Below are 27,997 nucleotides of genomic sequence, written 5' to 3'. Positions count from 1 at the left end.
GTTAGTGATGGCCGCATCAACCAAGTTTGTTTTCCCACCAACCGACGGCTCTGTTCCCCCTTCCTCTATTAGCGATTTTCATCTTGAGCATAACCCTAGTCATGTGTTTGCTATCCTATATGACATCAATAACTCCTCTCAGACCAACGTCACGCACGAACAACTTGCCTGTGCAGTTCATCGTGCTGCCCATATCTTGAACCCTAACGGCGCTATTCCTCAAGGAACTAACATTGGGTTACTGCTTTCTACCCATGCAATTCAGTACGCTGTAACGATCTTGGGGGCTATAAGAGCGGGATTAGTCGTAGGCTCCAGCTTAGAACATTTGACTACCGATTTAGCTAATAATAACACTATACCAGCCATTTCCTATATCGCCACGAACACACGTCTCTGGCATTGCCCATCTTCTGAAATCCACTCAAACGGCACTAGTAGTTGCCGGGGGTTCTCAGGCCGTCGATGACATTATACCTCAGCTTTCCAATAGCTTGGCGGAAGTCGACTCCCCAGTTCAATTTATAGACCTTCCGTCGTTAGATCAAGTCTTACCCGATCTCGGAAAGGCTAAGCGAGAGCCTGCACACAAGCCCTTTCCTCCTCTGAAAGCTATTTCAGGTGATGCCATCATTAGCATTTTACATAGCACTGGTTCAACAGGCATGCCAAAACCCATCAATATTCACCTCGAAGGCTTATTCAAAAACTCAATTACACAACGTGAGCTCTTTTATGGCTTTTGTTTATACATCCGCATACATTAATTCAATACCATTCAGCAATTGGGCGGACGTATGCGCAAGAAGGAGCTCGAAGTGGAACTATGGCCCTCCCTACATTCCACGGGACGGTGGGTAGAATAATCTAGCTATTGTTTTGAGTGGCGACCTCATATAAGCTTGTAGGGCATGTTTCTTCAAACCTTCATACCACTTTACACGGGGTGCACCCAAGTGTTGTTTGCTCCGAGTCATGTTCCCGTAGTCCCAACATCAAATTTAACAATAAAAGTGGCCGCCGCCACAAGATGCTCACATATGCTATGTATGCCAGCATTCCTGGAGGTGAGCAATGTTCTGTCAGGCAAATTACAACCCTAGAATAATATTTAATGCCAGGAGTGGTCTCAAGATGAAACAGCTATAGCATATCTGCGCCAGATGAAGAGTATTGTGAGCATTTTTAAAATTGGTTTGCAAATAGTGGTGACACAGGTTACACAGATATTCGCAGGAGGACCTTTAGCTGAAGCGACAGGCAATAAACTAGCTGAACAAGGTGAAATACATATACATAAGCTTTACTCTTGATTGATTGACGAATCCTGATTTTAGGTGTTCGCTTCCGCTCTTGCTACGGTACGACCGAGCTTGGCGGCATAACAGAAGTAGATGAAGTAGGTGAAGTAGGCGAAGCTAGTGATCGGAATTACGTGCGGTTCTCGCCACGGGTGGATGTGCGATTTATCCCACAAAATAATGGGGACAATTTGTTTGAACTCGCGTTTGTGGTATGCTTAGTGATGGTTAGATCGTTACCCTGGCTGACTACTGAGATAACTTGGATCATAGGTGTCGGATAACCATAAACCTTTTGTGATCAACTTCGAGATTGATGGAAGGCCAGCATATAGAACCAAGGATCTCGTTGTTCGTCATCCCTATAGGCCGGATTTATGGAAACTGTTAGCAGCTCGACCATTTAGCCAATAGTAACCCGAATAACATTGATGTCTTCATTAGGGTTGGACGTCTTGACGACCAAATTATCCTTCTCAACGGCGAAAAAACCAATCCGGGCCCCATGGGCAAGTTGAGAGCTTATCATCTTCCACAATTATCTTGCTCATCGTGAACACAGAGGGAGAAATCGGCAGGTGCCCCATCGTGCTTTCCGCGATCATGTTTGGGCGAGAGCGGAGCCAAACTGGAGTTTTGATCGAACTGGAAGAAAGTGTTAGTTCTATGTATGCTACTCAGGAAGGGCGACTAAAAGCAATCGACGAGGTTTGGTAAGCGTACTTTGGCACGTTCCGCCGCATATACTAGACCTTTTGTACAGGCCGTTTATTGAACGGGCTAACCAGACGTCAGCTACTCATTCTCGTCTTGAGAGACGGACAATAATTTTGGTAGACCCTACCCATCCTCTTCCACGCACAGTTAAGGAAGGTGTTTCCCGCCCTGGTGCTCTCAAGCTATATGCGAGCGTTATCGAAGAAATGTACCTGGGTCTAGAGAAAAACTTTGGTGCGGCCGATGGCATTAAGCCTCCTCGATCATGGGATAGTACCAAAGATATTGAAGTTTGGGTTACTCAGGAGATTCAAAATCTTTTGGGTCGGCAAGTCGACGTATGTGGAGATTTATTTCAGCAAGGAATGGATAGGTCGGTTTTTCTTTTTCGTAGATATTTTACAAAATCATTTTTATATATACTACTCAGTCTCACAGCCACCATGCTTCTTCGTCTGCTCAAAGATACTCTGAACGCATCACCCGATTTCCATATTCGATCTGCGGCGACAAAAGTCAACCAGCAAACCATCTTCGGAAACCCCACTATCACACAACTTGTCCAGGTACTTGTCCAGCTCTCCACTTGCAACAATACTACTGTCATCGATCCTGTTGCGGGAGCACTTCGAAAGATTCATGCTATGATCGAAAAGTATAAAGCCGACTGGCCTACCCAAGAGGCCCGTAATATTCAACCGGTGAAGAAAGAGCGTGTGGTTGTGACTGGTACTACTGGAGGCCTTGGATCTCATTTGCTTGCGCAGCTGCTGGAGAATGAAAAGGTCGAGAAAGTATGGGCGATGAATCGCAAATCAAGCAAGAACAATAGAGACAGGGAGCTCAGCTCCTTTGAAGACAAGCTTTTGGACGTGAATTTGCTAAAGAGCGAGAAATTGGTATTTGTTGATACCGATCTTGAGGATCCCAAGCTTGCCCTACCCAATGAAATATACGATGAGGTGAGTGGCTATAAGCAACCGCTACTGAGGCTCTATATAACTGGCCCGTTTGTACAGATCCGGAGAGAGGCTACGATTATAATTCACAATGCTTGGCAAGTTAACTTCAACCTCGGCCTCCAGTCCTTCGAGCCAAGCATTTGTGGAGCCCGAAACCTTCTCGACCTTGCCTTTCAATCTACGGCCCCCACAGGCCTCCCACGATTTATATTTACTTCATCTGTTTCCGTAGCCGGCTTTGCCGTTCCCGGAAGGTGGCTAAGCGAGATTTCAGTTACCCCGGAGATGGCTTCGACTAGTATTGGATATGGACAAAGCAAGCTAGTGGCTGAAAAGGTAAGCTGGCCATTAGTATTCCGTGTGGCAATGGCAAACACCACTTTGTAGCTCCTTGAATCAGCTAGAGACTCTGGCCTCGAAAGCTGCAGTATTCGACTTGGACAGCTTGTCGGGGATGTCAAGAGTGGTGCATGGTCAACAACAGATTGGGTCCCTTCGCTCATCGCCTCTTCCGTTTCAATAGGTAGCCTGCCGAGGGCCGTCGGGGTAAGATGACCAACTATGTCAATCGTCATCCTTGATCTCTTATATGGCACTTGCAGACTGTCTCGTGGCTTCCACTTGATGTGGCTGCCCGTTCAATTATCGATACATGTGTTAACAGGAACAAAGTCCTACCTCAAGTGATGCACACCTCACACCCTCGACCTGTACCTTGGGTGGATATCATGAATGCACTCTCGGCATCGCTCGTGCCTCTCGTGAACTCTCAACTGCCTATCGTGGGCTTCGAAGAATGGAATAAGCGTGTAGCCGAAGCTGCAGAATCGTTCAAAGGATCCGAAAGTGATCGATACAAGCGATTCCCAAGCACCAAAATCCAAAGCACTATTGACGGTATGGTGCTCGCCGACAAGGAGCTTCAGTCTCACGATGGGGTGGAGCATGTAGAGTCGTGTGGAACTGTGCGGCTGAATACCAAGGTAGCCGAAGAGTTTAGTCGGGTTTTAGAAACCACACCGCAGCTTGGAGATGAGCATGTTCAGAAGTGGATCAGCTATTGGGGAACTAAAGGGCTATTTGTTCAGTAACTTTGTAGTACGTTATCAGTATAACAATGATCAATGGCCACCGGTATCGCATTTTCTACCGATGATATGCTCATCAAGCCCCGCTAAAGTCGGTCTTTCCCAGTGTATGCTAGGCTCGGACGATATGAAATATTCAAGGCTTCAAGGTGTTTACTAAAGAGTACATTATAAACATATATGTCATCCTTCTTAGTGCAATAGGCTGTATATCAATGGTACGCGGCCTTTGATAGACCAGGGTAGTCACGGCTAGTATGATACTAACATTAATAGTGCATCATGAAGCCGTGCTAAAATGATAACAGAGGTTTCTTACCTTGGATGGTGCAAGCTTGAACTCTCCATCAACATTTACGACGCACTCGTTCAAGTTAATAATATCCCAGTCATAGGAACCGTCCTCCTTTCTCAACATGGAACCCAAAAGAACCATAGCGGGCGCATGCGATACATCAAGCCTTGTATTTTTCGCAGATGCCGAGAATCCCTTCGATCCCCATCCGAACTTTCCGTCCAGGTTACCGAGACAGTTGTCTAGCTCAAACGACGTATCGTTCCACTCGCCGTTTTTTAGTAGCTTTGCGACGAGAACATGTCCATCCCTGAGATGAATGGAATCAAGTTTTGCAGAAGCCGCAAAAGACACATTGATTGGCGGGGGTATATGCGGGGTTTGGGACTCGGCCGGAGGCGCAATAGTAATCCGAGGAATAGAAACCCCACAGACGATGTTCAGAAACTCTTCAGACGGACACCACCTTGTGAATATCCTAAGAATCCCTCGTTCACCATGATTTTCCCAGCCGCGGAACTGAGCATGGACCATGACCTCGAGACGATCGCCTTCATCAAGATACTTCCATATCTCGTGGCTCGAGTCGAAAAGTAGCCCATAGAGACGTCGGGTTGTGTAGTCTGCAAGTTGGTTCGAGTGACTTTTCCATTCTCGTTCTCGATCTACGTTTCTGTTCAAACTATGCTCATCTCGTCCACTGATTCGTAAGCTGAACCATGAGCGCCACCAGATCTTGATTTAATTTTGGCTTGAATTAGTATTCATGACTTGTGAATAATTATCAGAGATAAACGCTCACATCACGACGATCAGCCCAGCCTTGATCATGCGATTCTGTTATGATTTGAGCTGCTACGATGTTTTTAAGTTCTTTACGGGTCAAGCGCTCGGTACAAAGCCACCGCTTCGAGACGCGCGTCGGATCACGGGACGACACGAATATTGGTTTATCGGTAACCATGCTTGCTGCTTCGTTGGGCAGACCAAACCCCGCAAACGAACATATCATGTATATGAGTTCGCGCGGGAGCCTTGGTCGGCCATGTCCCGATATGGGACTCGGGTTGTGGCCCGTGGCGAGTGCTCGGACGACTAGGTAGTATGTTCGTAAAAGCTTGTCTATTTGATCGCTCAGAGAGTCCGTTGCGTCCGGTGGTTGTAGGCTTATGTGGGTAAGGATACAGGTGAGCGGGTGGGGTTTACGGTCGAGGCAGGTACATACCCTGGAGTTGTGTGGAGGTGGGGATCTGGTAACTCGAAGACTTGTAAATTATCCATTATTATGAGCGAATAGAAATACGCCACAAGATGGTGGACGGATTGTCTCTATTAGGATGCCGCTTTTGAGCATGTGCTGCCAGTGTTAGCGCCGTATAATCCTTAAGACCATGAGGCCCTCTGGGTCCAACCAATTGGGAGCGCTGCGGTCCACCTCGTGCCCGGTATCGTGTCTTACAGCATACGTAGAACTCAGGTCAAACGTGTAAATTCCTGCCCGTGTGATTATCTCAGAGTAGAATGGACCTTGCCAAGACGCATTCAAATACTCGGAATTAATTTCGTCTCACGCACATTTCACGGATCAAAATAAGTGTATTTGCTCAATATACAGCATCAACTCAAGCAGTAGGGAGCTTGGTACCAGGGGCGAAAGTGTAGGTCAAGCCGCACTTGCCGCAGTACTGGCGGTCAGAGTGGAAAGCCATGAAGATACCAGCACCGCACTCGGAGTTCTTTAAAAAATTGTATTAGTAATAAATTCGGGGAACTCAGGCAACGGAAAATGGGACGCACAGGGCACTCTCTCCTCAAACGCTTGATCTTGCCATCCGAGTCGACCTTGTAGTACTTCAAGATGGCCATCTTGACCTTTTTGCGCTTGTGCTTGATCTTCTTGGGGGTGTTGTAGGTCTTCTTTTTGCGCTTCTTGGCACCACCACGGAGACTATGAGAGTTAGTCAGCATACATTCGGCTCGTGGCATGTAGGACAGTTCGTGGGTGTATATGGGATGAGAGACTTACCGAAGCACCAGGTGCAAGGTGGACTCCTTCTGGATGTTGTAGTCGCTCAAGGTCCTGCCATCTTCGAGCTGCTTGCCGGCAAAGATCAGGCGTTGCTGGTCAGGGGGGATGCTGCCATATGGTCAGCTGTTTATCTAGTGAGATGATTATACCAGTTGAACGCACCCTTCCTTGTCCTGGATCTTGGCCTTGACATTGTCGATAGTGTCAGAGGACTCGACCTCGAGGGTGATGGTCTTGCCCGTGAGGCTGCTCGCATGGTCAGCAACACATCTCAGCACCGCATAAACACCATCTCACGTCTTTACAAAGATCTGCATGATTCGACTCTCTGTCTGTCCAACGAAAAAACGATGGAGTCCTGGACGAAAGTCGTCGTTTCGATGATCCTCCGATCCTCCGGGATACACATTATTTACTTCCGAGCCGGGAAGAGCCCTGAAGTGGCTTGGTGTCATGTGACTTGACGCGTCTCTGCGCTTTGCCAATTGCGGTTTGGTGCTACTCGACAGAAAACCAGCCCAGAATGAGTGATCATGAGATGGAGGTAGATGATCTTCCCAAGGACAAGGGAAAACAAAAAGAGGCCCCCGAGGAAAATTTCAAAGATGACACATTGCCTTGGTGAGTACTGCTTACCTTTTCGCTTGGTTTCTTATTGACGCGAGACAGGGTGGAGAAATACCGACCCGTAACGCTCTCCGATGTTGTTTCCCATCAGGATATTACCAGTACTAGTATGTCGATTACTCCCTATCATTTTAATCCAATGCTCAACCTGGCTTTCTGTAGTCGAGAGATTCATCGAGAAGAACAGACTTCCTCATTTGTTATTTTATGGGCCACCTGGAACAGGTAAAACGTCCACAATCGTAGCAGTCGCAAGACGGATATATGGGAATGATTATAAAAAGCAAATACTCGAGGTATTCTCTTTCCACCCCTCCCCTTTGTTGCTATTCCTGACATTCACCTAGTTGAACGCGTCGGACGACCGAGGTATCGAAGTGGTCCGAGAACAAATCAAGCAGTTTGCAGAGACGAGAACCTTGTTCAAGTATGTCTTTTTTGTTTCGTCGACATAGTTGGAGGCTGATAAACAGCATAAAGCAAAGGGTTCAAGCTGATTATTCTGGACGAAGCGGATATGATGACTCAGGCTGCCCAGGCCGCTTTACGTCGAGGTATGTTCTCCTGCCTACGACGATCATGCCCAGACTTGGACTTATATTCCTAAAGTAATCGAACAATATACCCGCAACGTCCGGTTCTGCATCATCTGCAACTACGTCAACAAGATTACCCCTGCCATTCAGTCCCGATGCACCCGCTTTAGGTTTAGCCCCTTGCCGATTCCAGAGGTAGAGAAGAGGGTGAATATGGTTATCGAGAGCGAAAAGTGGGTCTTGTGTGTTTAGCTTTTGCATTTCGCTCATGGATGGAATACAGAGTGAACATCACACCCGAAGGGAAACAGGCTTTGTTGAAGCTTTCAAAGGGTGATATGAGGCGAGCGTTGAACGTCTTGCAGGTACGTTTCCCTTTAACATCAACTTTTTACTTGCCTTATGCTTTATTTTCGGTAGGCTTCCCATGCAGCGTATGACCGTATTGATGAATCGGAGATCTATACATGTACCGGTAACCCCCACCCATCCGATATTGAGCACTTGGTCAACTCGATGATGAGTGATGATTTCGGGACCAGTTACCAACGTGCGTTTCCTCTCAGTCTCGTATTATCCCTTCAGAAAATTTGACAACGAGAACAGTGGTTATGAAAATGAAGACCGAACGGGGTCTAGCACTCCAAGATCTCCTCTCGGGGGCATATGAATACTTTGAGACGCTGGAGTTTCCGCCCGCCGCGAGGGTGCACCTGTTGGATAAACTGGCTACTATCGAGTGCGTTGCGTTTCCCCTCATTTAATTAGGATTAAAGCGCTGATGAGGTCCGTGTTGTAGGCATTGGTTATCAACCGGTGGGACCGAAAAAATTCAATTGTCTGCGCTGATGGGGGCTGTAAAGACTGCGGTGGAGATCACGAGTAAAGTGAATCGGGCGGCTGCTTGATAGAGTGATGGGTATTTATTGTAATATAAATAGCTTAATTTAGGTCTCCTGGGGTCTATCTCTGCGAATAAATCTTTCTCAATCGAATAAAGAGTTCGTGATAAGAGATCCAAAGGTCAAGGCACGGGCAAGCGCAAGCTAATTATAATATCACCGTCCTGGATGATAAACCCTGTTTAACCATGACTAATTTGCAATTCAGCTTACTTCTCTCCACCGTCGCGTCTCCAGCTCGAACCTCACGCGATGAATATCGATAATATTCGGGCGGCTGTCACGGGGTCCGGAGGGTTCTATAACCTCAAGGGTGTGTTAATATTTGAATCAGACTGAGAAGAGAAGAAACAAACTAAGTGTGTGGGTGTGTAGCACTGATCAAGGGTATTCGGGCATGCAAGGTAATGCGCATCTTCAGTAGAAACAACCCGTTCTTTAACCAACCTGCCATAGACACTGGCAGATGAGCGAGCCCTCATTCAAAAAGAATCAGCGGCTATCCGTACGTCATTCAAAGAAGAGGATTCGTTTGCGCGACACAACAATATCGCCAAGCTGCTATATATACACATGCTCGGTTATCCTGCTCATTTTGGACAAATCGAGTGCTTAAAGCTCGTTGCGAGTCCTAGATTCTCGGACAAGCGATTGGGTTATTTGGGAATCATGTTATTGTTGGACGAGAATCAGGAGGTATTGATGTTAGTTACGAATTCGCTCAAAAAGTGAGTCTAATTTTTTTACTCTTGTATTGTGGTGCACGGGATTGGTGAGATTAACTTGGACTGATGTGAAGCGATATGAATCATTCGAATATGTATGCTGTTGGACTAGCGCTTTGCACGTTTGCGAATATCGCGGGAGAGGAGATGTCCAGGGATTTATGCAACGAGGTCGAAAAGCTGCTTGGATCGAGCAATACATATATCCGTAAAAAGGTGCGTATGACCTTCTGTCTTTGCCCGAATGCCACTGAGTCCAGCATGATAGGCCGCGTTGTGTGCTCTCCGAATAGTCCGACGCGTTCCCGAACTCCTGGACCACTTTATCGACGGCGCGAAAGGATTGTTGACAGATCGAAATCACGGAGTGCTCTTATCTGGAGTGACGCTCGTATCAGAGATGTGTCAGTTGAGTGAATCTTGCTTGGACGAATTCCGAAAGGCAAGTCCTTCACCACCCATCACTTCCTTTCGCGCATTCCCTCCCCTCTTTCTACTAACGCAGACCTCATAAATCTAGGCGACGACTCTCTTGGTCCGACACCTCAAATCCCTCATCACAACAGGCTATTCCCCCGAACACGATGTCTCGGGAATCACCGATCCGTTCCTCCAAATCAAAATACTCCGTTTGCTTCGACAAATAGGCAAAAACGATCCTCGTGCGAGTGAGGCAATGAACGACATATTGGCGCAGGTTGCCACCAACACCGATTCGACCAAAAACGTTGGAAACTCGATTCTGTACGAGACAGTCTTGACGGTTTTGGAGATCGAGGCCGATAGTGGGTTGAGGGTTATGGCGATCAATATTTTGGGCAAGTTCTTGAGTAACAGGGATAATAATATTCGGTAAGTTTTTACTTTCTGATTTTCCCTGTTGATCTGGGAACTCAAATGGGTGGGATAGATATGTCGCCTTGAACACGCTTAACAAAGTGGTCACGATGGACACAAATGCGGTACAACGGCACCGTAATATCATCCTAGATTGTCTTCGTGATGGAGATATCTCTATCCGTCGGCGTGCGCTTGAACTGTCATACGCGCTGATCAACGAGTCGAACGTTCGGGTTTTGACGAGGGAGCTGTTGGCATTTTTGGAAGTTGCGGACAACGAGTTCAAGTTGGGGATGACCACACAGATCTCGCTTGCGGCAGAGCGATTTGCACCGAACAAGAGGTGGCATATTGATACGGTCTTGCGAGTTCTCAAATTGGTGCGTTCTTATTTTATTCACTTGCGGACGTCGCCCAATTTATTGGTCCGGGAGTAGGCAGGAAATTATGTCCGTGAAGAGGTGTTATCCTCGTTCATTAGGCTCGTGTGCCATACACCCGAACTTCAGGCATACACGACCTCGAAATTGTATACCGCGCTCAAAGAGGATATCTCCCAAGAATCACTCACATTGGCCACTGTCTGGTTGTTGGGAGAATTTGGAGAGGCTTTGATTCAAGGCGGATTGGTAGACGAGGAAACCCCTAAACCGGTAGGCATCCAGCCGTGTTTCTTTCCGCATGTACTTAACTCAGGTGCCTCCGCATATAGATACAAGACTCGGACATCGTCGAAATTCAAGAATCAATTCTCCAATCGCCCTATGCAAATGCACTCATCCGCCAATTCGTTCTCACCTCGCTTGCCAAACTTTCTTCCCGCCCTGCAGTGTCTGAGCCCCAAAGGCAGAGAATCTTCAATATCTTGAATGGATTCGCGACCAGTACCGAGTTGGAGATTCAGCAACGCGCGGTAGAATTCGCCAGCTTATTCTCACATGTAGGCTATATTTCAAGAGAGGCAAATAGTGACTAACGAGGTTTGGTCGGTAGGCCGATATTCGTGGTGGTGTTTTGGAAGTTATGCCTCCTCCCGAGATTAAAGCTACAGTTATTGGAACTGTCAGCGAACGACGTAGTGTTGGTAGCACCCGAACAGATAAAGATGTGAGTTTTTCCTTGCTCCCCGTTCCAGCCACTTAATGGTTGTTTCTAGTCCCTATTGGATCTTATGGGCGACGAAACCACTCCAGCCGCCGCCGCACCGCCAGCACAATCCAACACAGATTTACTGGCTGACTTGTTTGGAGGGGGTGGTGCAGCTCCCGCACCTGCCGCCCCGGCACCCCAAAAGAACTCGATTCAAGATATTCTCGGACTCTTTGATTCGACGCCCGCGGCCACCGCAACTCCACCGCCCGCGCCTATGCCCACAACTAACGGAGGTGGCCTGGGTGGACTGTTCGATTCGACTCCCTCTCCAGCCCCCGCTGCACCAGCCCCCAAGCCAGTGACCCCCACCTCGGCTCCTGCACAGGCGCCCGTGCAGAATAGGCCCACATTTTTAGCCTATGATAAGAATGGTCTCAAGGTCACTTTGGCGCCTCAGGTTCTGCCCAGTAAGCCTGGAATGGTGCAAATTCAGGCGAGATTCGAAGCAACGAGTGGACCTGTGCAGGGTGTCACATTTCAGGTTGCTGTACCCAGAGTGAGTATATCGCCACCCTCCACTTTTTCCATACTTTGGCCCTTCTCCCGCATATAAAAACTTGTGTTAATTGCGGTACAGACCCAACAACTACAAATGCTCCCAATGTCCAGTGCCGATGTAAACCCCGGGAACGTAGAGACACAAGTACTGAAAATTTTAGCTCCTCCAGGAGTAAGTCCCCAGCCATTTCCAGCTAGATATAAAGAGCTCATATAATGCAGAGTCAAGTAAAACTCCGAATTCGAATCGCGTTCACAGGATCTGCTGGGGCTATTCAGGATCAGGTCGATTTTGCAGGGTTCCCAGCAAGCATGACAAATGGCGTCTTGTAGGGGCAAGGTTTGGGTGGATAATAAATGCCATGTATGCGTACGAGTTGGACGTGTATTTATATTACAAATTTTCTAGAAATGTGATTCAAGTCATAAGCCTTATTTGACCGGCGTAGACACGCCGAATGTAGATTGGTGCGTGATACTTCACATTTATGTAGGTCGATCCATTGAGTTTAACGCACTAAAATCGATTGCATCAATTAACAATTAGCGTTGTCTAATAGTTGCCGGAGAAAAAGCTGATGTGCTGTATGCGGCGAGTGCCATTTGCATTCACCTTTATCAAGGTTATTGATCGTGCCCTCCATTACTTGAACTCGATTTTATGCCATTTCTTCCACCACATAAAACTTGACCGTTCCAAGGTAATCTATGCGATCACAACAATCTTATTGAACTTCTTCAGGAATGAAATGTCCATCGTGTAGGCATCTCGCTGTGTACTCAGCTGTTGAATAGGGTAATGACCAGCTTGAGCGACGCCCCCCAAACACATGTTAGTGCGTATGTACAAATATAACTGAATGGGATCTATCGTAAAGAGCGTGGTTAGTATTCATAATTGCGGATATACCGAACCAACGCATACGATTGTGCATTTGATTCGGCCATCAAGAGGAGACTGATGCCAAGGAAACAAGCCCTCATTGTGCATCCGTTGCTCTCGGGGAAGATGCCGATCATGTTTGCCAGAAGACCTCGCCCCGGCATGGCCGGTCGATTTCTCAAGTGGCCACTCGGCTCGATGAGCGCTGGCTCCTGTTGTGGGCTGTGTGGGATTGCAATGAGGGAACTCGTATTTAAAGATGTCATAGTAGCCTTTTTGATCGAAGCGGCCAGTGCAATAAGAAATGTAAATAGAACCGGAAGCACCTTTTTGTAGTGTCGATTAGAAATCCCAATCTCCCCGGGGCGCGTGTCGCCAAGGGTATGTGCTCCAATCGGAGGCCGATGCCTGATACTAATTACATATACACGTGACCATTGTGGAAATCTGTTACTTCATGGATGACAGAAACGATATATCAGTCCCACCAGGAGCTCTTATCCAAATAAGAGCATGACATAGTCTTGGCGTTCGGACTCTCGAAACGGAGTGAATGCTTGATTGACCACCAGGGTCTTTGAAGCCGCCAACGGGTGCTCCGCGAGACGCCTCTCGTAGGTACTCTCAAGTATACTGTATTTTCTGATATATAAGAGGTAGCTCATCTGGAGCTAGGGCCAACAATCACTCAATCGCTTCATTTTGCTTTTAACTCTACCACCCTCAGTATGTCGGAGATCATATTTGAAGCCCTGCATTCAATTACTACCAAAAATGCTATGGAATACGCGGCCAAGGCCAAGGAGCATCCCATCGGTATCGCCATGGGTGCCCTTGGGCTGCTTGCGTTCCATGCTATCCACAAATCAGTGAGGCGGTCGACGATGCTGAGCCACGTTCCAGGGCCCAAAGCACCTTCTCTTGTCTGGGGTAGATCCTATTTTGTTCACTCTCACTGTTTCGTCTGACCCTATTTATAGGTCATCTTAACGAAATGCACGACCCAGTCAACGGAACTCAAATAGAAGCAGGGATGTTAGAGGCCTACGGCACAACCTGTCGGGTGAAAGGAATGATGGGCGTATGTGATGGTTGTTTCTATAGATTACCTCCCACCTTTAACTCCATATACAGGTTGACGATTTATGGACAGCTGACCCTCGAGCTATTTACGAAGTGCTGGTCAAGGAGGTTGAGTATTTCCATCAATCTCCGAACTTTGCTTTGTGAGTTGTTTTTAAATGGCAATCGTTTTTATTGTTCGCCGAGATTGAACGCAACGGCGGAAAGGTGGATGGAAGTTCTGTTTGGTAAAACTCTTATCAATACTCACGGTAAGCCCATACACAATCTGGATCCTTTGCCCTCGCTTATTATCTGGACACAGGCCAGACACACAAGCACCTGCGCAAGGTAACTACTATTCTAGACGCGCGCATCGACAAGCAGCTGAAACAATATGTAGCTGACAAACCCCGCATTTTCACCAAAACACATGCGCGACTGTAAGCCATTTTTCTCTACATACATAGGCTCTCTCAATTTTTTATTGACTAAAAATCAGTGGTACCTACACTCGGAGCAATCGTTGATCGTGTGAGTCTCTAGCATGGGGAATGAATCTATTTATTTGACTATATGTCCTGTACAGCTCGAAGACGTCTTTCGTTCTCAGGTGCAGGAGGCTGGACAGCCCAGCACCATAATCGATGTCTACCACTGGTGTCACTACGTAGGACTAGAAATGATTGGACAGGCCGGTATGTATTAGTCCATCGTGTGCATAGACTGTGTTGCTTACAGCTTGTCTTGCGGTAGCTATGGGTCACTCCTTCCATCTCATGGAAGGCGAAGAACCTCCATACATCAAGGCAGCTGGACAGCTCTTGTGAGTAGTTAATGTGTTCAAGTTGCGCGTGGTTGAATGAACGGACGGGTGTAGCCCAACGATGTTTGCAGCATGGTATATTCGGCCATTCTTGCCACTACTTGTGAAGATGGGGCCAAAGAGATTCCAAAGATTCGTTGTTGGGCATACCCCTATTCAAACAGTACAACAACTGAGAAATATTTCCGATGTGATGGACAACGAGGTATATATCATAATAAGTATATTGTAATCATTTCATTAACAAGCTCGGGTGATAGGGAGTTCGTCTTTTGCGAAGCAAGCAAGAGGCAGCCGCGAACGGAACTTTGTACGCTCAGGTGGCTGCCGGAAAGGATATCATGACATTACTACGTAGGTGGTCCTTGGAACTTATATGGTAGCCCACCAAAAACTCTAATATACCCTTAAAAGTGGAACAAAATAAGGTAATGCCGCCGGAAGAACAAATGTGCGAAGCAGAGCTCGCGGCTCAAGTCAAGTAAGTACAATACATGCGCATATCAATTTAGTTCTGTGACTATAGTACTTAAACGCACACAACAGTAGTTTCTTGTTTGCTGGAAGCGACACAACCAGGCAAGTTTTTCTGATCAAAAAGGCCCTTACGCTGACATCTTCCACAGTGGTGCTGCAGCTCGAATCATACACCTACTGGCAATACACCAAGATATCCAGGCTACCTTAAGAAATGAAATTTCCGAGGCATTCGAAGCCCATGGTTCAGATCTTGACTATGATCAACTTAACTCGCTCACATACCTGGACGCTATTTGTCGAGAAACATTGCGCTTATTCCCACCTGTTGTGGCCCTTGAAAAGGTTGCGCAAAAGGATTGTACTCTTCCGCTTCAGTACCCGATCAAGTCAAAGGATGGAAAGACCATGATCACAGAGGTAACGGTCCAGAAAGGAACGAATGTCTATTTGTCGCTTGTGGCTCCCAACAGAAACAAGTGAGTATTGCTATACACATATACACGGTCAATTGACGCGGCTTCAAAGAGCAGTGTGGGGGGAAGATGCTGACGAGTTTAAACCCTCACGCTGGCTCGGAGAGCTTCCCTCGGAAGTACAAGACACCAAGCACCCCGGTATTTTCTCATCTCTGTAGGCCGTTGCACTGATTCTTTATGAATACCTGACTGCTGACGTTTTGTTGGTGACAAAGGATGACGTTTGGCGGAGGATCCCATGCTTGCATGTACGTTATTTCCCTTCGGCCGTCAGATGAGAACCGCTAACCAGTCCAACAATCTGATCAGTGGATTCAAATTTACCCAGATCGAAATAAGTAAGTCTCCATTATAGACCTAAAGCGTGCGCTATAACCTGTTTTGCAGAAGTGATCATTACAAAGCTGGTCAACTCGTTCAAGTTTGAACTGGCGAGCGGGACACGGGTCAACTGGGAATCTGATGGGGTAGTGAAACCGTATGCCTACTCTCCTGACGGGACAAAGAGCCCTACGCACTCCATGCCACTGAAGGTCAGTTTGATGTAACGTTCTTGGGAATCAGACCTTTCTTCTCTGTATATTGTATTGGAAGGCTAGCAGTGTTTCATCCCTGGATCAGCGATAGTGCTTCAAAGCAGAATGTGAATAATATTACAGGTACCATAAGGTGGCATGATGTCGAGTGAAAAACGTATTGAATCTTGGTCCCGACTACTATGTAGAGAACTGAGGCTTACAGGAAAACTTTTGGTGAGCATATGTACGAGAGAGGCTGATAGATCCGAGTAGACACAACTGCGTCACTTGGATGCGCATTTTTTGGATTCATATTCAAGGAGCTACATTCACGTAGATGTGAATACATCTAAGTTGAGTCGCAATACTAATACCTCAACACGCTGCAGGTGACTTCATCTATGCCCAGCGTTTGTCCCGGCTAAAAATAGCTACTTGGAACCTGATAACTAATTGCCATTTTCTTTGGTAACTATTGTAAGACCGATTCACTAAGATAAACCCCCCCCCCTTATATTCATTCACTAGCATTACGCGTATCAGAATCCACGCCCTCCATCTCTGTAGAAATATCATGTATATAGTAGTAAATACAAGAAGGATCTGGAATGTACTGGAACATACATGTAATCGAGTCAAGCGACGATACCTAGTCATATACTAGATGACTCGACTATAATGTAAAGGTATAAATACGGGTGCACTCGACCGTATAGTACCTCATCCTCTCTTTCTCTATTCACACTACTGTCTTTACTATCGTTTTGTATTGATATAATTCTATTTACAAACTTATTCTTTCTACAGGTTATGAGCCCCGATTGAACGCTTATAACCAACCGTAAATAGAATATATAAACCACTTACCCGAGTATACTCAAACACAATAAGAAATGGCTGAGAAAACACCAACCATTACTGGTGCAAGCGGATTGCACCGAATCCCATCCCTCCGGGGAACTGAGAATTACAACACATGGCGTATACAGATGGAAGATATACTTACCGATCTCGATCTGTATAGCTATGTAGACGGCACAAATGAAAGACCCGAACCTAAGATAAAAATCAGGGTTACTGGTCGCAAAGACGATGATGGAAACGACTTACCCGATCTTGAAGTAGGCGATGATGATTCCGCACACACGGAATGGATCAAAGCCGATCGTAAAGCACTGTCAAATATTAGACTAAGAGTCGAAGGGAACGTACTTACACACATACAATCATGTAAATACTCCGCCGACGCTTGGAATCTCTTGGCAGCAACATTTCAAGTTAAGGGTACTGTTGGACTAATCGACTTACGAAGAAAGTTCTTCAGCCACAGGATGTCGGACAGCGAAGACATTGAGGAACACATACAACGTATGCGTGGATGGTTCCAACAAATCAATGACATCGCACCAAACTCGTGCACTGAAGCCGATTGGATAACCACGTTAGTAGCAAGCCTACCTGACTCATGGGACACGTTCACCCAGTCTGTAAGCTTCGAATTCGACACTGAAGACAAGAATAAATTAGCCAATCAAGTGAGTGACCTACGCTCACGTATTATGGCCGAAGCACACCGAAGAAATACCCGACAACCTGACGGTAAGACTTTCTTCGCTACAAATAAACCGAGCTTCAATAAATTCGTACGTACCAATATGAGTAATAAAGGCCCAGATAAGTCTAAATCGAAATGCAATAACTGCGGAAAGATCGGACACTGGGCAGCCGAATGCCAAGGTCCAGGTGGAGGCGCATTCAAGCCCAACCATTCAAATAAAGGCGGTCAACCAAACAGAAGATTCAACACACCAGGAAAAGCTAGGAATGGCAATGCCCGCACGCATATAGCCATAGCTAATAACTCCGAACATAAAGAATATGCGTTCTCGACCCTCGAGGACGAAATAAGCCTGATAGGCAAGACCCCCGACACCTGGATAGCGGATAGCGGCACTACTACTCACATAGCAATTGATCGGAATGCATTCTCCGATTATACCAAGTCATCCGGCTACGTCGCCGGAGTCACTGGCAAAGAGCCAATAATGGGCCGCGGCACTGTAGAGCTATTGTGCTTAAATAATACAGAGAAGAACGAATACACGAAGATTAGGCTCACCAATGTAGCTCACGTGCCGAGTTCGCCCGCGAACCTAATCAGCTTATCATTAGTAACTGATAAAGGCACTAGAATTCTGATGGATCAGAATGAATTGCAAATACTAGATAAAAACAATAGACCAATCATTATTGGATCAAAGTTGAAAAATCGCAAACAAGGAAACCTTTGGAAGATCAGCGTGAAACCCGTAAACAATTGCAATCAGAAGCTCAAGAACAATAAACTTACTGAAATAGTACTGACCAAACAAACCGGACGCACATGGTTTGAATGGCACAAGGTACTTGGGCACATCGGCCTGCAAGCACTCCAACAACTAAAATCCAACAAAGCAATCAACGGAATGGAGATAATAGAAGACAACATTGGACTCAACTTTGAATGCAACGTATGTATGCAGTCAAAAGCACACACCCAACCGTTTCCAAAAGAATCGCAAACCAAAGTGTCTGAAATCGGCGAATTAATTGTTACCAATGTATGGGGACCCGCTCAAACTACATCTATAGGACGATACAGATATGATGTATCATTTACTGACGTTGCGACTAGATTCACTTGCTTAGGATTTCTCAAACATAAGGATGAAACTCTGAACAAGTATAAAGCATTTGAAGCAATGATAAATACACAGAAAGATAAAAAGATAAAGCAAGTATGCTTTGACAACGGTTGTGAATTTGTAAATAAAGATTGGATCAAGCACACTAACCTGAAAGGTACAATTTTAGAAACCATGGCCCCATACTCAGTGCAACAAAATGGTATTGCTGAAAGGTTAAATCGCACATTAGCAGACAAAGCATGTGCAATGCTACTTGAATCGGGCGCACCAAAGTTCCTTTGGAACAAAGCAATTGCGTACGCCTGTTACCTGAAAAATCGAGTACCAACGCAAGTGCAAGGAAAGTTCTGGAAAACGCCGTTCAAAGCGTTTTGGGGTAAGAGACCCAACGTAAGTGTACTGCAACCATGGGGAACAAAATGCTACGTACTGGATCAGGGGGAGAGCCGCTCTAAGTTAGAATTGAAGACGTTCACGGCTCTATTTACCGGCATATTGGACGTTCAAGGCAAAAGCTGGCGTTATTACAAAACGGGAGCAAACCGTATATTGCACTCACGCAATATATTGTTCCCAAGAACCCATACACAGGCCAATAACATACACAACAACACGGATTGGGGGGAATCAGTCGTTCCACCTGCTGAGGGGGAGAGAATGACTCGCACCAACAGCACTGCGGAACAACGCAACAAAAATGCTAGAACAGGGGGAGCAAATTGAGTCAGTGAACAAATCAAGTCAGAAACGAAACATACTAGTGAGCTGAAAGATATAAAAAGCAAAGGAAAGAACAAACAGAAAGCATTGAACTCACCAAGCCAATCTACTGAGCCTAAACTCACTACTCACGCTGCTGTTACTAAACCCAGCTCTACTTGTTCTAAGCTTACTATGCCCCACTCTGGGACTCGTCTTGATACTGCTGAATCTGCTTGCAAGATCAATGCAAACCCCTCCCTCAAGTCCTCTGGCGTCCAAACCCGTCGCCAAAACCCCAACAAGCCCAAGCTCACCTTGGACACCAACTATGGAGGTGTCAAGATCACTGTCAAAGACACCGCCGCCGCTCCCACCAGTTTGTCTAGCCCAAACATCCCTGGTGCATTCACTAACTATGTTACAGAACTCGACAAATACTGCAATGACTCAGGAAGCAATTACTCCGACGCATACATCCTTGGAACAAGCGCAAATCAACACAATTCAGTCACCGACATCACCTTGTTTTGTTCCCACATCCCCTTGCTTGTCTCCGACACCTTGTCTATTATATCCGCCCCAACTATCCCAACCAAACTCGCCTCTGAATTGGCCGCTGTCATAGACACAGTTGATACCAGGGAATTTATTCCCATTTTCTTGGATTTAAACGGAGGCAAATGGACAACATTTTCAATCACGTGACCCGGCGCTTATATCATATGCTAAGCGCCAAGCCACGTCCCCATCCGCGCTTACCTCAGCACACGTAGCCACCTCCACCTGATGACATCATTATGACACGTCAGTGACACGTATGCATGAGTAAGGCTGACTGCGGAGCGGGGTTCTTATTGGAATAGGTTTTGCATATTCTGTATTTATAATTAGCCACTCTCTGTAATATATAAGGAGGCCAACCGACCATGGTAACACCCAGGTCGATTACCTCTTGTCGCATCCCTCACTTGTACGAGGCCTTAGGCCAGTAACTACTAAGTCACTACCACTTGTACTTGTTGCCTTAAGCGGCTTCCTCACCGTAGATACATAGCTCGCCATTGCCACTAGGGCCTTGGTTGTTGTACTTAGGTAGTTAGTTGTTGTAGGTAGCAACCTCACCGCCTTAAGCGGTTTACTTCGATCTATACGGCCACAAGCGCCTGCTACCTGGATGGCCCTTACGGACGTCTAGGACACTAGGTAATCAACCTTAAGTTGGTTGCAAACCGTGCCTACCAGCACCCACCACACTTAGCCCAACAACAAGAAGGAACCCTGTACTAGCACAAGGGAAATATTGGAGATTGGGATCGCCTTTTGCTGTTAATAATCAAACCAGCGTTGTCCCCTCCTAGTACCAAATTGCTATAAGGCAGGAATTCCCTATTGCCCGCATACCCCGGTTGCCGCACCTCTTACCAGCGGACCTAGACAGCCAATACACCCGCTTGCAGAGATTGGATTCTACATCATGCCTGTCCACGGCTGTGATTAGTAATTCCTACTGTTCAACGCTAGGTTGTTTGACGCAAGGTCTTAGCGATTGAGTAATAAAGCGCTCATAAGTCCTGACACAGGCATCTACTAGTCCCCCACTTCCACCATTACATCCCGCACTCCTACTTGCTCGTCCTTGCGGGCATCCTCCCACGCTGGCCGCTCCTACCCCGCTCCTACTATGGCAACCCGTTCCTGGACATCCTCTCAAGCCCAGTCCCCTTTCAATCCAAGAGACCTGGGACCCCAACTTCCGTCAACCGCCCCTATCGAACTTGGGGAAGTCTCTCTTGAGCAAGTTACCCGCCTCCTCCTTGGCCTCCTTAGCCAAGTCGAGAACCTCGAGCAAAAGCTTGAAGAAGTCAAGGAAACGGGGATTGAAACCCAAACCAATGTTGAAAACATATCCCAAACCGTCAATGTTGTCAAGGATGGGCTTCAAAGCCTCCAACTCCATGGGCCAAGGACCCCAGAAGCCAAGCCCCCGGTTGTGGAAGCAACGCCACGCCCCCTACCAAAAACTGAGCCTATTGGATTGGTTAGTGGGCCCTCCTTCTGGCCCAAGCAACCAAAGGGGCTCCCCAGCTTTGCCCAACCAGCCCCCCAGAGGGCCATACCCCCGCGAGTCCCTTCTCCCCCTCTATCTCTGCGTCTCCAATCCCCCATTGGAGCATCTGCCCCTCCACCTCCGGCTCCAGCCGTCACCTATCCTGCCCCGGTCAAAGTAGACCACCCAGATGCCTATACAGGCAAGATTGGGAGTGAAGCCAAACAGTGGCTCACAAGGATGTTGGCCTGGACCCGGCTGAATTCGCGCATGTTCCCCATGGACCAAGAAGTCCTATCCTTCCTTCTGATGAATATGAAGGATTCCGCAGGGGCATGGGCACACCCACACCTTGACCAGCTCGGATCACACTGGGCCATCATCCAAACGGTTGAGGGATTCAAAATGGAGTTCCTAGCAGCATTTGGCAACCCTGACGCCACAAGGGCCGCCAAGCGGAAAATCACCACTCTTACCCAGTGTTGTACACCACTGTAAGGTGGGTACTTGCTAGTGAAGGTGGGCGCTTAAGGCCGTACTACTACAAGCACACGTATGTAACTAACTTATCTAAGGCTATACTACTGGCGCTTAAGGCGCTCTAATGCTATCTACTGCTGACAAAGGGGCCAGAGGCCTGGGAGGTGTGGTAGGTGAAGGTAGGGGGTAACGTCAGCTGAACTTCTGGGGGCCGGTTACTTAACTGGCTGGATCCTCCTCAATGGATATGAGACAAGGTAAAATCGACTTGGGGTCTCCAAGCAATTTCCCTGCTGTATATATAGACAAAGCACACTATCTACATGGTCTGTGCACGTGAGAGAAAGAAGTACAGAGGACAAATGAGAAGTGTGCTGCGGGCTGCGCAGAAGCGTGGATTTCTCCTAAGCGCCCTTGGCACGGCATCTTGGCGCGGCATCTCGGCATAATAAGCGCCAAGATCACGTGATCAGAAAAGTAAGGATAAAGAGTCCGTAAAAAATACTAAAAATAATAGAAAATTTGGGCGATTCTGATGGTATAGTTCAAGGAGGTTATAACATTGCCCCCCCCTTAAAGGCTCTTGGCAGAGTCACAAGCCTTTTTTAGGCGCAACTTGTTGAAGCGTTGGATCTCCTCTTGACTATGCTCCAGGACTTCCTTGGGTTCCCATGAATTGTCTTCTGGGCTGTAACCTTTCCATTTTATCAGGTAGAACCACTTTCCCCGTTGACGTTTTGAGTCGATGATCTGTTCAACTTCATACTCCTCCTCTCCTTCTATTGTTTCAGGGGGAGGTTGTTCCGGAAATGGTTGACTTGGTGACTTGTGGCTCTTCGATAGCAACCCAACATAGAAGACGTCATGGATTTTTAGAGTTTCTGGGAGTTCTAGGCGGTAGGCGTGGCTGGAGATTTTCTCAAGGATTTTGAAGGGACCAAGACGTTTGGGGTCCAATTTGTTTGAATTGGTCCTGAGTTCTACGTTCTTTCCGTCCAGCCAGACTTTCTCTCCTATCAAGTACTCCGGTACTGCTCCTTGGTTCCTGGTCATCCGTTCTTTGCTTAATCTGAGGGCTGACTTGGCTTCTTTCCATTCCCGGGCTAGTGTGTCTGCTACATTGTCTGCCTCTGGTACGTTGGCTGGGACGTTGGAAGGGTTCATCACTGGGCTTTGTCCGTAGACCAGTTCAAAGGGTGTTTTTCCTGTTGCTGCGTGTTTGGCATTATTGTACGCATATTCTGCCAAGGGTAACCAAGCTGCCCAATCAGAATGATCGGCTGCCACGTAGGAGCATAGGTAAAATTCAATGAACTGGTTGACTCTTTCCGTTTGCCCATCTGACTCTGGGTGATAAGCCAAAGAGAATGCTGGTTTCACTCCAAGTCGCTGGTAGAGTGCCCTTAGGAATTTCCCCGTGAAGGTAGTTCCTCTATCCAAGACTGTTTTGACAGGTAGCCCATGGAGTTTCCAGACGTGGGTAATGAATAGATCCGCCAGACCCCTTGCTGTGATCCTCTTGGAAGTGGGGATGAAATGGCCAAATTTGGAAAAGGAGTCTATTACCACCAGTATAGCGTTGTGACCTTGGGACTTGGGAAACCCTGTAATGAAGTCATAAGAGATGGTGTGGAACGGATAAGGGGGGACTTCTAGGGGTTTAAGGGTGATGACAGGAGCATGAGCGCATCGGTTGGCTTGGCAGATAGGGCAACATTCTACCCATTCCTTGGCGGTAGACTTCATGCCAGGCCACCAGTAGTTACGACTTAGGAGTTCAAGGGTTCTTTGCTGACCTGGATGTCCTGCTAGGGGGGAGTCGTGGAATTCTCTGAGGAGTCTGTCCTTCAGGGGTTCATTGTCTGGAATTACCAATTTTCCCCGGTACCAGAGGAGGTCCTCTTCCCAGTCGTAATCTTTGTACGCCTTCCTTATTGATGGGGAGCATTGTCGGCATCCTTGGTCAGGAACTGGATGATGGGGTCCAGGGAGGGATCTTCCCTTAGTTTGGAGCGTACTTCTGTGACAATCTCCAGTTCTTCCTGAGATGTGTTTGCAAAGACTTCTGCTGGAAGCATAACTTCTGGTTCCGAGGGGTTGTCAACATAGTCTGATTGTCTGGACAATGCGTCTGGCTTCCCCAACTGTTTCCCTGGCCGGTAGTGGATTTCGAAATTGAAGTCGCTCAGGAATATGCGCCATCTCGCGTGTTGCCGGTTGAATGTCCTTGCCTGCATCCAGTATTCTAAGTTCCAATGGTCTGTGAACACTTGTACTGGTTTATCCGTTGCCTCCAGGAATATCCTCCATTCCTCCAGTGCCTTAATAATAGCCAGGAGCTCCTTATCGTGGGTGTCATAATTAGCTTCTGCACCGGAGAAGGACTTGGACATGTAAGCAATTGGGTGAAGGCGGTTATCCTCCCCTTGTTGGCTTAGGATGGCTCCCATAGCTACTCCTGACGCATTGGTTTCCAGGTAATACGGTTGGTCAGGTTTGGAGTGGATAAGGACCGGGACTTAGTAACCAGAGATTTCAACTCCTGAAACGCCTCCTCTTCTTGGATTTCCCACAACCATGGGGTTTCCTTTTTTGTGAGGTTGTGGAGGGGACGGGCAACCAAGCTGAAATTGGGAATGAAACGCCTAAGGTAGTTGACAAACCCTAGGAAGGCTTGGACCTGTTTAACAGTTTTGGGCGTGGGCCAGGAAGTGACGGCCTCAATCTTCTTTTGGTCCATTGAGAACCCAGCAGGGGAAATGACAATGCCAAGGTAATCTACTGTTGTAACATGGAAGTGGCACTTAGAGAGTTTACAGAACAGCTGATTCCTCAATAGCCGTGATAGGACCTCCCTGACATGGGTTGGGTGGTCCTTGGGGTCTTCCGAGAAGATCAGGATGTCATCCAAGTAGATAACCACAGTGACATTGATGAGGTCCCTAAACAGATTGTTCATGAAGTGTTGGAACGCTGCAGGGGCATTGGTAAGGCCAAAGGGCATCACTAGGTACTCAAATAGGCCGTATTTAGTCCTAAAGGCAGTCTTCCATTCGTCACCTTCCTTGATCCAAATGTTATTATATCCCCAGCGTAAGTCCAATTTTGTGAAGACCTTGGCATGCCTAAGTTTAGCCATGAGGTCATCCTGCCTTGGTAAGGGATATACGTTCTTATGGGTAACGTCATTCAACTTCCTGTAATCAACAACCAGCCTGAGGGAACTGTTGGCCTTTTTGACAAACATTACTGGAGCACCAGCAGAGGAGGTACTAGGACGGATTTTGCCCGTGGCCAGTTCTTCATCAATGTGCTGCTTTAGCGCTCTTGATTCTGCGTTGGTCATTCCGTAGATTGGCCCTGGGGAAAGTTTGGCATCAGGAACAAGGTCTATTGCGATATTGTATTCCCTGTGAGGGGGTAGGACCTTAAATTCTTCTTTGCCAAATACTTTAGCGAACTCATGGTACTGAGGGGGAAGGTCTGCTAAAGGATCTGGGTCCGCTTCTTCCTTGGAGGCAATCTGTGCTTGTTCAGGGAAGGTGATTAGTCCCTGCTGCCAGTCAATAAGGGGAGCTTCTGCCGTTAACCAAGTCATGCCAAGGATTGCCGGGGTGTTGCCAATGGGGCAAACAAGAAAAGGTATGGAGTGGGTGTAGCCATTGGCCAAAACCGTGATGTGGACCTGGTGCCAAATGCAACCAGTCTGGGAAATGGTGCCATCTAACATTCTCACAACTTGTGGATTTTTGAGTTGGGTTTTTGGGATTTTGTATTTTTCCACAATCAAGGGGGAAATGAAGTTTGACGTGGCTCCTGAGTCTATTAGTGTTTTCAAAGGTTCTGCCGGGAAGTTCTGGGCATATAGATCAATGAAGAGCAGTGGTTTTTTATTTGAATCTAGTCCTAGATTTACAAATTCAATTCTATCTATATTGTCCTTGTTAGTTGGGGGCTTGGCAGCAGTCCTCAACTTTAATCTTTTCCTGAACCCTCTTCTTCTGCCACCTTGGCAACCTCCTTAATTGTGGCCTTCCAGCCGTTGGGGCACTGTTTGATCCCATGGCCCTTTTGACCGCACTTGACGCAAAGTCCTGATGCGCGGCAACAATCCTGTTCCTCCGGAGTGACGTAATTGGGGTCCTTGGATAGGCGGACCCTGTTGGTGGTAGTGGAGGTGGCCACGGTGGCCGGGGACTTGGCTGGTGCCTTTTTAGGGCGGTTCTCCTCATTTTTGCGGCGGATATTGTCAATTTTGATTGTCGCTGCAAAGATGGCTTTGAGGTTGTCTGGGATGCTATCTTTGGTAGACAGCAGTTCCTTGACCTTCCAGTGAAGGCCGCGCGTGAATTGGGCAATATAGGCCTCCTTGTTCCAATCAAGTTCCGCCATGAGATTGCAGAATTTGGTGACATACTCAGCCGTGGTTGTGGTCTGAGTTAGCGCAGCAATCTTTCTGGCGGCTGCCCTCTTGGCATTGGGATCTGCAAAGGCTTCCTTAAATTTGGCTGTTAAGGCCGTTATGGTGGTAGGGGGGTTCCCCTTGCCCTTGATGATTGTCCCAATGATGGGGAGTGCCCAGTCGGCAGCTTTGTCAGTCATGTGGTATAGGATCCACACGACCATTTGTTCCTCCTTGTCAAATTGATCACGGTGGAGGGCTACCCAGAGCATCATCCTATCCAGCCATTGAGTGGCTTTTTGGCCCCTGACTTCTCCCTTGTAAGGATCTGGGAGGTCCATCTTGGGGCGCTTCACGCTGGACCCTGTGTCAAAGGGGGTGAGGGAGCTGAGGCTCCTAGGCGTGCTGCAAGGCTCTTTTTTGGGGCGTCTGGGCTCCTCTTCTTCCTCTGAATCGAAACCTGTTCCTCTTGATGGCCTGAAAGGGGCCTTGAGCCCAGGCCTAACCGTTCCTGGAGTGTGTGCTTCCCCCCCTGAGTGGGTAGGAGGGGTAACAGGCCCAGTCAATGGGCCAGGCTTGGCTTGGGCTCCGCCCTGGTCCTTGTTGCCAACAAGGTTGTTGGTCTCCTTGCATATGGCTTTGAGCTCAGAGAGCTGTTGGCCTTGAGAGTGGATTTGGGCCTGCAAGGACCCGACTTGGCTGGTGAGGGTATTGATAGCCTCAAGGAGAGAGGCAAGGGTCGGCTCCGGTTCCATTCCGGGCAAGTGTTGCGGAGGGGGTGATGGGCCGCAAGAGGGTGGTTGGGAGCGGGTTGCCACGGAACGTTGACTGGATTGACTGAGAGGACGGGAGTAGGGGTGAGGGACGCCAGAGCGTGTGGATGGAATTTCTGAGACGGCGTGGGGAGTAGGTGCCTGATGCAGGACTTATGAGCGGTTTTTATGCAAGATGTTATTTGCTAACTCCTTGCGTCAAGTACCTAGTGTTGAACAATCCCTACAGCAAATCAACAGATCTAGCGATTGTGATATGAGCGGGTTTTTTGCAAGCGGGTATTTCAGCTGTCTAGGAGCGCTACTTGCAGAGTTCCAGCGAAACTTGTGATATGCGGGCAATTAGACACCGTCTGCCTTGTAGCAATTTGGTACTATCTGGGACCAACAACTTTTGATTATTCTAGTTGAAAGGGGAGTCTGTTCAGATATTTTCCCTTGTGCTAGTACAGGGGCGCTTCTTGTTGTCAATCAAGCCTACACAAGTCAATTTTACAATGTTGTACACCACTGTAAGGTGGGTACTTGCTAGTGAAGGTGGGCGCTTAAGGCCGTACTACTACAAGCACACGTATGTAACTAACTTATCTAAGGCTATACTACTGGCGCTTAAGGCGCTCTAATGCTATCTACTGCTGACAAAGGGGCTGGAGGCCTGGGAGGTGTGGTAGGTGAAGGTAGGGGGTAACGTCAGCTGAACTTCTGGGGGCCGGTTACTTAACTGGCTGGATCCTCCTCAATGGATATGAGACAAGGTAAAATCAACTTGGGGTCTCCAAGCAATTTCCCTGCTGTATATATAGACAAAGCACACTATCTACATGGTCTGTGCGCGTGAGAGAAAGAAGTACAGAGGACAAATGAGAAGTGTGCTGCGGGCTGCGCAGAAGCGTGGATTTCTCCTAAGCGCCCTTGGCACGGCATCTCGGCGCGGCATCTCGGCATAATAAGCGCCAAGATCACGTGATCAGAAAAGTAAGGATAAAGAG

At 47.5% G+C, this 27,997-nt stretch overlaps 8 protein-coding genes across 8 annotated transcripts; 5 read left to right on the top strand and 3 right to left on the bottom strand.

The window, feature by feature from the left end:
* Positions 1–7: 7 nt before the first annotated feature.
* RhiXN_05426 (AMP binding enzyme) lies at positions 8–4,071 on the top strand (the record flags this gene model as incomplete). Its single annotated transcript, XM_043325242.1, has 15 exons — positions 8–307; positions 366–723; positions 783–853; positions 909–1,067; positions 1,122–1,175; positions 1,227–1,281; positions 1,338–1,513; positions 1,575–1,687; positions 1,746–1,814; positions 1,880–2,014; positions 2,065–2,391; positions 2,449–2,980; positions 3,038–3,316; positions 3,368–3,526; positions 3,583–4,071. 15 exons carry the CDS (start codon positions 8–10, stop codon positions 4,069–4,071), a joined length of 3,276 nt encoding a protein of 1,091 aa, XP_043177661.1.
* Positions 4,072–4,280: 209 nt separating this feature from the next.
* RhiXN_05425 (cyanovirin-N) lies at positions 4,281–5,644 on the bottom strand (the record flags this gene model as incomplete). Its single annotated transcript, XM_043325241.1, has 4 exons — positions 4,281–4,331; positions 4,388–5,098; positions 5,166–5,529; positions 5,589–5,644. 4 exons carry the CDS (start codon positions 5,642–5,644, stop codon positions 4,281–4,283), a joined length of 1,182 nt encoding a protein of 393 aa, XP_043177660.1.
* A 341-nt stretch (positions 5,645–5,985) lies between these two features.
* On the bottom strand, positions 5,986–6,847 carry RhiXN_05424 (ubiquitin family protein; the record flags this gene model as incomplete). Its single annotated transcript, XM_043325240.1, has 5 exons — positions 5,986–6,099; positions 6,161–6,311; positions 6,390–6,500; positions 6,555–6,638; positions 6,690–6,847. 5 exons carry the CDS (start codon positions 6,845–6,847, stop codon positions 5,986–5,988), a joined length of 618 nt encoding a protein of 205 aa, XP_043177659.1.
* A 68-nt stretch (positions 6,848–6,915) lies between these two features.
* RhiXN_05423 (adaptin (adaptor HA1/AP1 adaptin gamma subunit)) lies at positions 6,916–12,005 on the top strand (the record flags this gene model as incomplete). Its single annotated transcript, XM_043325239.1, has 23 exons — positions 6,916–7,013; positions 7,062–7,126; positions 7,182–7,315; positions 7,367–7,446; positions 7,500–7,573; positions 7,629–7,788; positions 7,839–7,920; positions 7,976–8,105; positions 8,162–8,294; positions 8,355–8,437; positions 8,666–8,770; positions 8,833–8,861; positions 8,914–9,185; positions 9,257–9,398; positions 9,451–9,586; positions 9,749–10,034; positions 10,093–10,402; positions 10,460–10,675; positions 10,735–10,962; positions 11,016–11,129; positions 11,179–11,670; positions 11,752–11,844; positions 11,895–12,005. 23 exons carry the CDS (start codon positions 6,916–6,918, stop codon positions 12,003–12,005), a joined length of 3,573 nt encoding a protein of 1,190 aa, XP_043177658.1.
* A 1,278-nt stretch (positions 12,006–13,283) lies between these two features.
* Positions 13,284–16,190, top strand: RhiXN_05422 (cytochrome P450 family protein; the record flags this gene model as incomplete). Its single annotated transcript, XM_043325238.1, has 18 exons — positions 13,284–13,485; positions 13,536–13,636; positions 13,690–13,781; positions 13,846–13,889; positions 13,943–13,968; positions 14,021–14,060; positions 14,120–14,151; positions 14,207–14,315; positions 14,374–14,443; positions 14,498–14,648; positions 14,704–14,797; positions 14,858–14,924; positions 15,070–15,399; positions 15,449–15,553; positions 15,615–15,647; positions 15,709–15,737; positions 15,787–15,932; positions 16,188–16,190. The coding sequence occupies 18 exons, from the start codon at positions 13,284–13,286 to the stop codon at positions 16,188–16,190; spliced, it is 1,674 nt and encodes a 557-aa protein (XP_043177657.1).
* A 620-nt stretch (positions 16,191–16,810) lies between these two features.
* RhiXN_05421 (integrase core domain protein) lies at positions 16,811–19,327 on the top strand (the record flags this gene model as incomplete). Its single annotated transcript, XM_043325237.1, has 2 exons — positions 16,811–18,994; positions 19,043–19,327. The coding sequence occupies 2 exons, from the start codon at positions 16,811–16,813 to the stop codon at positions 19,325–19,327; spliced, it is 2,469 nt and encodes an 822-aa protein (XP_043177656.1).
* Positions 19,328–19,498: 171 nt separating this feature from the next.
* Positions 19,499–21,851, top strand: RhiXN_05420 (uncharacterized protein; the record flags this gene model as incomplete). Its single annotated transcript, XM_043325236.1, has 2 exons — positions 19,499–19,936; positions 20,898–21,851. The coding sequence occupies 2 exons, from the start codon at positions 19,499–19,501 to the stop codon at positions 21,849–21,851; spliced, it is 1,392 nt and encodes a 463-aa protein (XP_043177655.1).
* A 555-nt stretch (positions 21,852–22,406) lies between these two features.
* RhiXN_05419 (Retrotransposable element Tf2 protein) lies at positions 22,407–26,990 on the bottom strand (the record flags this gene model as incomplete). The annotated part of the gene is made up of 4 exons (XM_043325235.1): positions 22,407–23,763; positions 23,805–24,285; positions 24,318–25,763; positions 25,826–26,990. The coding sequence occupies 4 exons, from the start codon at positions 26,988–26,990 to the stop codon at positions 22,407–22,409; spliced, it is 4,449 nt and encodes a 1,482-aa protein (XP_043177654.1).
* Positions 26,991–27,997: the final 1,007 nt, after the last annotated feature.

Source organism: Rhizoctonia solani, chromosome 2, assembly GCF_016906535.1.
Source record: "Rhizoctonia solani chromosome 2, complete sequence".
In the NCBI taxonomy this organism is placed as follows: domain Eukaryota; kingdom Fungi; phylum Basidiomycota; class Agaricomycetes; order Cantharellales; family Ceratobasidiaceae; genus Rhizoctonia; species Rhizoctonia solani.
Note: the sequence above shows the minus strand (reverse complement) of the source record. Positions and strands in the feature narration are given on the sequence as shown.